Source organism: Nothoprocta perdicaria, unplaced genomic scaffold, assembly GCF_003342845.1.
Source record: "Nothoprocta perdicaria isolate Ctin4 unplaced genomic scaffold, notPer1 scaffold_21, whole genome shotgun sequence".
NCBI classification, from domain to species: Eukaryota; Metazoa; Chordata; class Aves; order Tinamiformes; family Tinamidae; genus Nothoprocta; species Nothoprocta perdicaria.
The window spans coordinates 2397782-2407277 of NW_020455316.1; the positions used below are offsets into that span (position 1 = coordinate 2397782).

General features: G+C 41.8%; 1 protein-coding gene across 3 annotated transcripts in view; it reads left to right on the plus strand.

The window, feature by feature from the left end:
• The window catches only part of RNGTT (RNA guanylyltransferase and 5'-phosphatase), a 164571-nt gene that overhangs the window by 53199 nt on the left and 101876 nt on the right, over positions 1–9496 (plus strand). For all 3 annotated transcript variants that reach the window (XM_026038425.1, XM_026038426.1, XM_026038424.1), the window contains exon 10: positions 4634–4798. In XM_026038425.1, coding sequence (XP_025894210.1) covers positions 4634–4798 — 165 coding nt within the window. The remainder of the gene's footprint in view (positions 1–4633; positions 4799–9496) is intronic.

The following is a 9496-nucleotide window of genomic DNA, read 5'->3' on the forward strand; positions in this document are numbered from 1 at the left end:
TAATGTGCATTAAAAAAATTTGGCAGCGGTTACAAATCCACAGTGCAAAGAAATATGTGCTAGACCATCAGTACAAAATGCAAACTATTAGGCAAGAGAGAGCTAATAACAGGCTTGAGTTGGAAATGCAGATGTCAGCTGCGAGTGCCTCGCGTGTCAATAGCGGTGTTAAACACAGGGTAGATACCAGCCCGAGCTCGCTCTGTGTTCTGCTCTCAGAATCGCCCAGGCTCGGGCAGTGGGGACCCACGTCAGGTTCTGCTGCGGCTCGGTCGGGGAGGACGTGCGTGGGACGTGCACGTGTGTGTGTGCTGAGCYGTCCCTGCTGGAGCTGCTGCTCTGGGGAATGGAGCAGAACGTGCTTTGCTCGCGGTTAGGCTTCGTATMTCCTAGAAGACAAGAACAGAGATGCTTAATTCATCCTAGACCAAGCTAGTTATCATCTGGGTACATAGATGTAGACAATTCTTTGTTATAATTGTATCTGGCAAAAGCCAGGTAAGTATCAGTTTATTTTAGATRGTGTTTTTATGGGATTTAGCATACATTTGTATACCCTACTTTGTTATCAGTGCAACATCCATCTAAGCCTGCCCATTATTTCCCTRCTTAAGACTTGAAAAGTTTCCTAAGCTGTGACCACAAGTACCCTGTGGAGGAGGAAGAAAAGGATACTCAAAATCAGAGGATGAGAGGTGGCTCTGCTCTCTTTTCCAAGCGAGAGGGGCACGCAACAGGGTGCCCGCTGTGTCATGAAACCCACCTTGCAGTTCCTGCTTCTATTTACTAACTCCAGACTTGCATTACTCACCAACCCTCACGGGCAGACAGAGCTGAGAAGCTGCAGTTTGGCTGCCTCTGAACAGGTACCAGATTCTGCCTCTCAGTATTCATCCCTGTTTGGACTTTCATCATTTCATGAAATAAACTGCTCATTTATTTTTGTTTGACAGATAGCAGTTGAGCTGTAGAATTCTGTCTTGTAGTAAATACAAGCATGTTTCTTTTGTGGAATGCCAGGTTTTTGTGGGACTTGCTGTGTATATGTTCACTTGGTGAGCTCATCTGAACTACTGTAAATTTAATTTCTGAAGGGTGTAAATTCAGAAGTGTTTAAATCAAACCTTTTTTTTTTTTTTTTGATGACACATCTACTACAAGCCTGCTTGATGTTGTGACCTCTCAGTGCAATGCACAAAGTTTCAATAGGTGAAAACAATTCAGCTGAGCTAGCAATAAGATGTTGATTCAACAAATGCCTCATTTCTTGGGGCTTGTCTAGATGATATTTTTGCTTTAGAGTTAATTTTAATGACTGTGATGAGAAAGCTTTGTGGGTTTGTCACAGCTAACAGAAACGCATGCTACCTGTTAATTGTGTTTTACCTTATGCTGTCTAACTTGTTGTGAGACAAAAATGTGTAGAAGATGCGTTAACACCCGGCACAGTGAAAAATGATCAGTAATTGTGCCCTTGGGCAGTGTTGACCCTCATGTTTCTCAAAAGAGAAAAAAGCTTGCATATTGCAATGAAGTCTCAAAGAGCTGAATATTTAATAATACATTGCCTAAAGACATACTTGTGTTCAGCTCTGAAGTTACATTATAGATGCATTGTAGTCTGGTTTTGGATAGCTTATAAAYGGGTGCTTTATATACTAAATAATTTCTTGGTGTTTTTGTGGGCATCTGCAGTTTATTGCAACCTATGTTATGCTCCTACTGTTCTGCTAAAACCCAGGATTTTACTGCTTGAAAGTTTTATATCTGTCTGAGGTAAATACTGCCTGTATTAGCAACACTTTATAATTATGGCCAGTTTCTAGAACTAAAAGTGTCAAAGGAACATCCCTCTCCCTTAATACTGCTTTTATTCAAGATGTCCTTGATTTAAGTTCAAAGTTATGATACTTTTCTTACTGCAACCATCCACGCTTTGGGAGTGTGAAATATTCTCCGTTTCCTTGACTGATGAAGAATTTACTTGGCAGCAGTATCTGTATTTCCCCATGCCGTATAATGTTATGTGAGCCTAGCTCTGACCTTTCTGTGGTGGGACCTGGTGGTAATAAAAATATATGATTGGCAGAGCTGCAAGAAGTAATTAGTTCTTAGCAGACGTGAAAAATGAAAGGGTTATTTAAGGGAAGAGAAAGTGATTAGACTTTATGGAGTATATAAGGTTGTCTGAGCTTTTATTTCAACTACTAAAGTATTGAAATAAATTTGTCACTATAGTATAACCCGTTGGAATGAATCACTGCAAAGAAACCCTCTAAATATCTTTGCTATTTTTTGTAGGCCCAGTTTTTAAAACGTTAATTAGTTCATTTGCCCTTTCAGAACCTCCTGAACAGCCTGGCCACGTGGGAAGGCTAGATCAGGAAAGGGAGCCTGCTCCTAGAACTAGATCTTGCTTGAACTGACTTGAGGAACAGTTTGTGCTATTCTTCGAAATAACAATAAAAAAACTATGACTGTTTTCCAGGAAAGAATTGGACAGTCTTCCAGTGGCTATTACAGAGGTCAGGATGATGGGATTTTCTGCACTTTAGTTGGAAGTACAAAACAAGACCAGTCAGTCTAGAGACTGTGGAGAGTGGACGTGGAGGCAACAGGAGTAGGTGAAATCTCCGGGAGTCACTTAACACTCTCTGGATCRGGCAGCCATGTTCTGGGAAGGGCGAATAACCAATGTGTTGCTTTCCTGCTTCCAGGATTTTTCCATATTCTAATTTTATGTTCATTAAAATGTTTCCTTTATTAATAGCTGTTCCAGCATAAGCAAGGAAGGCAAAGTTGAAGCTGTGCAGCCTGGCTTGACCGTCCTGCTGCTCAAGTGCCAGATGCAAGACATTAACAAACAAATACATTTTTTTTCCTTCTTAATACACTCAGATTAACAATCAGAGCCCAGGCTCGGCGGTATTTGCCCTGTTTTAGTGCTGGCTTCACACAGGATGCACCTCCCCGCGGGTCATGGTGGCCCTGCTGTCCCTGCTGGAGCAGATCTGGGATCGCTCACGAGAAGAAGGTGTGGGGAGCTGGTCCAGGCCCTGTGGCTGGAAACACCGAGCAGCTCCTTGATTTGGAACAGGGAGAAACTGAGGCCTTGCCATGGAGGCCTAGTAGGCAGTTGCTGTGAAGAAGTGGATCCAAGGGAAGCTTAATTCTCCTCTAGGAGTGCGAAATGTTGAAGAATSTGGAGAAAAGATTCTGAAGATTCTGGAGAGAAGCCAGTGTTATCAGTGACGAGGTGATAAATGTGGCAAGAAAGAGATTAAATTTATGTTAATCTAAAATTAGCTCTTGTTTTTTTCTCTCAGAAATTCTTCAAGCTCTTGAGTTTGCCACTTTGCGTTCCTTTAGATTGACAGGTTCTGCTTTGCTGTGTCCCGTTTGGAGGACTGGGGCTTTTCGCTGTTTCGAGGCTGCCCGTTTCTGCCCTGGTTGTGTTTAGCAGAGGGAGCGGGCGCTCCCGGTTCTCCTGCCYGGTACCCTCCGCGGCCGCTTCCGCGGGGAGTCCTGCCCGGGGCCGTCCTGTGCCYGTCGCTTCTGCTGCTGACAAGTTCTGCAGCTGAAGCTGCTGCTCTCCGGGCTCCTTCGTGGTGCACCAGGAACGGGAGGGGTTTGGCAAGTTATTGCTGTGTGTGTGTAAATGAGGTGGCAGAATGAGGGATGAACGAATTGAAGCAACTTCCACTGCTCTGGTGTGCTGGACATGGTGCAAATGCGCGGGTTTGGAGCCCCGTTGCTGTAGAAGTAGCACATCTTATTGACTCCGACTTGAAAATTTATGGAGTGCCTGTTGCTCACTTTTACTTAATGACACCTGCAGTGTGTTCTCCTTGCTATCTAACGTGCAAAATGTAATAAACTCCAGTGTGGGTAATTATTAATGTGACAAATGTGTGTTTTGAGCATTCCTATTGATCTGCTGCGTTGCGCCACGTGTATAAGGAACAACGTAAAGGCCGTGATTTATTTCACATCCTGAAGGGTCAGTGTACTGCTGAGCATCAGAGGACTTTCACTGCCTTTTGGCAGCTGCATCGTGACCTACTTGGTGAATTTTGGCTGCCACTGTTTATTGGAAAAATTTCCAACAACAGCTATACCATTTTTCTGTAGCAGAGAAGCCAGCGTTTATGTAACTAATGCTTCTCTCAAAGCATCACTGTGTTGCACTTSAAGCAGTGGGTTTGCTTAGTGCTGGAAATTTCATGGTTATGTTGGCGTTGAAAGTATTATGAACAAAACRAGCTGAATTACTCCAGAGGTAAACTGTGGAGAAAAGAAGCGTGTGGTTGGTAGGTCCAAAAAGGTAATTAAGAAACATTTAACTCTAAACTATTCAGCTGAATTTTAAGACTCTTACAGTCTTTTAAGTCTCTTGCAGGCTTTGAATGCAAATTATAGACTTTTATTTTTCTATGAATTTTGATTTAAACCTTTTATAACCCAAGATAAATGCTTGAAAACTAAATATTTAGCAAAATCTTGTATAGTAGTGATTTGATAGTGTTTTGTATGTCTGTATGATTATGAATGTTTTGTAGTTAAAACATCAGATTGTTYAAATAATTTGCTAAATATTAGTTTAAGTAGTGTTCTTATTTGTTCAATTTGGCAGGGGCAGCCAGTTGGAGATTGTGACTTCAGCATTCGGCTTTCCTGTATAGAGAAGGAGATTATATTTCCCCGGCATGAGAAGATGAAGGCTGGTCATATTGACAAAGCGCAGGAGCCCTTCAGTGTTCGGAACAAGCCATTCTTTGACATCTCCAATGCAAGAAAGGTAATCCTGCTTCTGGTTGGTGCTTACGTTGCAGTGCTGAAGGCAGTTGTGCCCTCTTGAGTAACTTTTCCCATAGCTTTTTTTTTTTTTTTTAAGCTTTAAGCAATTTTCTGTGCAAAACAAATGTTCAGCAAACCTTGGCTGGGGTTTTGTAGTTGGGGGTACTTGGAAAGTGGTTTTAGGCTACCCATTTCTACTGAATTTCTCCTGAATTAATCTAAATCTTCCCTGTATTTAAATACTGCTGCACCAAAGCTGAGTTTCATAGTGTTGAGTGATGACAGAGGAAGTTACAGTTTGCATCCGCAATGTCTCTGCGCTCTTGGGAATGTCTGAGAGCTGTTTTGTTTATACAATCCTCCTCCTTAGGTAAGRTTATAATTTTCCTTTCCCTTTCCGTCCTGGTTTGGCAGTAGCATAAGAATCATGAATTATGTTTGAACTCCCATTTCATATTCAGAATTGATTATTAATAATCCATGGTAGTTAAAGTCTCCACACCTTACTTATTAATATAATGCCCTAGGCCTTCCTAAGTAAAGAATATGGCTTATAAATGCATTAGTTCCTATCTCTCATTGTGGACTGTTCCCTCAGTACTGAAATATCCTAACGCTATGTAAAATATTTCATTCTCTTTTGTGAATTAAGTGCCCCTGGGCAGGGCTTCCCTCCAGGGTAACCAGTTTTCTCTTAGCACAGCTGGGACCCTGTCTATCAGCCCAGAGCAGTGGGATACCAAGTGTCTCCTTCCATTTGCTTTGGTCCTTACCTGGGGCGGGCAGCAGGTAACGAGTCCTGCCCTAAGGGGGGAACCACAGAAGTTTTGGGGACTGAAAACTAAGTAACATGCTAAAGCATAAGCTAGGCCATGAAAAAGTCTGGTCTCTGTCATGAAAAACGTTATCAGGTGAGTTATACAGATAAAGCACCTTTTTGATCACTTCTTGATTGTAATCTTGCATTTTTGGATTGTCAATATTGTCTAACTAAGTGAAAAAGCATCATGAACTGGAGGTATTTCATAGGGAAGCAGGCTGTCTAGAACACATCATTTTAACCTTGGAATTAGAAGAAACGCGAACAAAAGGAACTAGTAGCTTAAAAATTGCTTTCTTAAATAAATTTACTATTTTTTTCAAGTGTTCTGAGGTTTCAGACTGTTTAGCATGATTTAAAATCGGAGAGGTTCTCAGAAGCTTTCCTAGAAAAAACATAGGTGAAAGACTTCTATGAGCAAACCTGCTAGTTATGCCAAATTGTTCTGTGAACTGTGTTCTCGATAAATTGTGACCTTTACGGTAAAAGTCAAATTTTATAGAAATGCATTTTTTTCTTTTGTTGTAGTCTGAGATTGTGAAAGAAAAAAATACTAATCAGTGTGCTTTTTTCCCCATATTTTTACATCAGTCCCCAGAGATAATGGGTTCAGATTCAGAGGAAACTGTCCTGTGATGGTTTTATTTATTATTATTATTATTGTTATTATTATTATTATTATGGCTGTTCAGAAAATACTGAGAATGATTTTTTTTATCTGATGAGGAACAACTAACTTCTTTTCAAGCTGCATTTTCAGTSCATATAAATTGGATCTGCTGTTCAACTCTAGGCATTCTGCCCTCTCATGTGCAAGTTCTGAACTCTGTTCCTGAGGTCTCTGGTGTCTTAGGCAACCAGCACCCATCTGTAGAAGATTGGAGCTATCTGTTTATATATATGCTGTGGCCTTAATAGTTTGAAGGATCAGTTACTGTCACATCTCAACACCTTCTTGCTCCCTTCCCRGCTCCCTTCCCCAGGTGCTTGATGCAGTTTGCTCTGCAGGAGGCAGCTGGGCTTAACTGCTTCAAATCCAAGGTTCATTCCTGCTGCTGCCRAGTTGTGGTTTCCCCCTAGTAATTCATGTGTAATGGTGGCCATATATTTATTGTTATATATGTACATTTTTTTAATCTTATAAGCCTTATTTATATAGTAATGTGAAGTGGTTGGGTTCCCAGCAACACCTCCCACATCCCTTTAAAATCCAGGGTGCTGGACAAAGGGATCCCACCAGGCAATGGAACAAGGTAATAAGGAAGGAAGATGCGGGTTTCTTTAGCTGTGCCTGCTTTCCTCAGGAACAGATTTTCCTAGGCAGATCAAAACAGCAATTCCATTTTTCCTAAAGGGAACTKGACAGGATTTCCCCCTGTTTTAAAAATATGTATTACAGAAGCAGGGAAGATTTCAAGGATTAACTGCAACCTTGTTAAAGTYTATTTGTTAAAGATTCAGAAGAGCTGAATTAAGATCCAGTTTTGGATTATTTGCTGGTGTCCCCCTCTTGAAAAGCGGGGCTTAGGCGGCTCCGGCCTCTCTCCGTGCTAATCTAAATTGCTGCTTGTGAATTGCCATAAAGAAGATTCTTTATGCAGCTCCTGTAGGAGGTACCGAGGGTGGATAAACCTTTATTAATACCCTGATATTCCTAAGCTGAGGAGTATGGTGTGCTGTTATCCCTTGGAAGCAAGGGGACTTATATATTTCCTGTCTGAAAATTTCACATATATTCCTCTCTGAAATGGAAGGGGGAAGAAAAAGAAATGCAGAAATGCTATCGCCAAACATTCTTTGAATCCATGTTCCCAGACAGTTACAGGGATAAAGATTCAGTTGAAAAAGAAACAAACTGTGGGAAATGAAGTGAATTGCCCAGATGGGATCCAGCACTCGGATTACGTTCATGCCTGTACACAGCTCTGTGCTGCGGCCCTCCTGGCGAGACGAGAACAGAGTGAAACGTGGGACCTTAAATCCAACAGGGTGAAACAYGGGACCTTACATTGGACAGGGTGAAGCTATTGGAACTGCTTTTTTTGTTTTCCTCAAGTTCGGTGCCGCTGCTGCTGCCTTGTGCTGCCCTTGGGCTGCRGTAGGGCCAGGGAGAAGGGCAGGTTGTCCCCAGGCGCGATGCTGCCCGCGCCAGGACAGCACCAGGAGACAGGGCGCCTTCAGCAGGACGGCCCCCAAGCTGGCCGGCCCGTCGGGGGCCTCCCAAACCGGTTAATGATGGAAAAAAAACCCAAGGAATTGCCTTAATACAGTGAATGTGGTTCATTCTTGCTCTTGCCCTAGGAGTGGGTGCTGCTGAGCACGGGCACGGRCTGACTGGAGGCGACAGTCGCGACGCTCCCAGCTCCTGGCTGGGCTGCCCAGGCTGTGGGGGCTCGGGTAGCTCTCACTGCATCTTGAGCTCTTCTGACATGCGATGGGGAACACTCTTGCTCCGTGAGAGATCGTGATCATATGAGTCATTTTCATCCTTCTCCTATACTGTACACTCTCACTCCTTCATTTTTTTTTTTAAGCATATTTCTACCAACATAAGGCATATACTTAAATGTTACTGAGAAAGGTCAAAATGGTGAGATCTCTGGGAATGTTTTTTAGCCCCGAGTTGCACAGTGACTAGAGTATCCTTTTCCTAGAGCGTAAGTCCTAYGTGTATTCCAGATATACCTGGGTCTGTAGCGCTCTGGAAGCTCTTCAAAATCTTCTAAGGAGATGGCTTTATTATCACTCAGGTACTAAGGGCATTCCGAGCCTAGTTATATATGGGGAGCCTCTAACAAATTTTACCTTTTTTTTTTTTTTTTTAATCAGTGAAATTGTTTCTACAATAGATCAAGAAGAGTGAAATGATTTCAAAGCAGTGGATTTTCCTTGAAAAATATTCTCTTCCGTTTGATAGCAAGTAAAGGAGAGATGCCACTTTCTAAAACAGCCAATTGTTCTTATACTAGAAGGAATTATTCTTATACTTTCTGATAGAGCTGAGAAAGTCAAAGCAACCCCAGTAATCTTATTTTACTTGCAAAAAAGGAATTACAAACTTGGTGTAAGCAGATACCACCATGAAATGGGCATTAAGAACTTAGTTTTTGACTTTCTTTTCTCTAGCAATACACGGGCCCATTTTGATAAATGTATCGAAATTTGTGGAGCAAAAGAGTAGCTTTATCAAAAAGAAAAGAAATTAACATACCAAATAGTTCACCTTAATGAAGATAGGTATCTGAAGGAAGAATAGAGTGTGTTCGTTCAGATAAGTTTTTATTAACAAGCTGTTAATTGATTCTATAATGAAATTTTGGTGCTGGGAGGCATTATTTCAGTGGCTGTTTCTGTCAGAAGTGGAACAATATATTAGCATGCATGACCAGTGGCATTTCTAACAGTGTGACCGATAATCATTGCTCTGTTGTAGTGTGATGGGATAGTGAGGAAATTAAAGAACTGTTTCAGTCTCTGTGCCAGAAAACAAGTTCAAAAAAGGCGGGGGAGGGGGGGAGAGAGAAGGAAAAAGGCTGATTTTACTTGAAATTGTTAACTGCTTCCATTCAGTAGGAGTTGGTTAATGTCAGGATACAGAGTTCAAAATTTAGCAAAATAATCTTTGTACTGTAGGTGTGTCAGAATAAGTTGCCAGCAAAGCAGTGTTGAAATGATCCTCTCTGAAGCAGATAACAATCTGAAGCAGATACCGGGCACATCTTCTTGAAGTTACATCCCCAAACCTATGGACCTGTGGGATTAAAATTGAATTTCTTTCTTTCCCTTCTCTTTCCTCCCTTCTCTTTCCTCCCTTCTCTTTCCTCCCTTCTCTTTCCTCCCTTCTCTTTCCTCCCTTCTCTTTCCTCCCTTCTCTTTCCT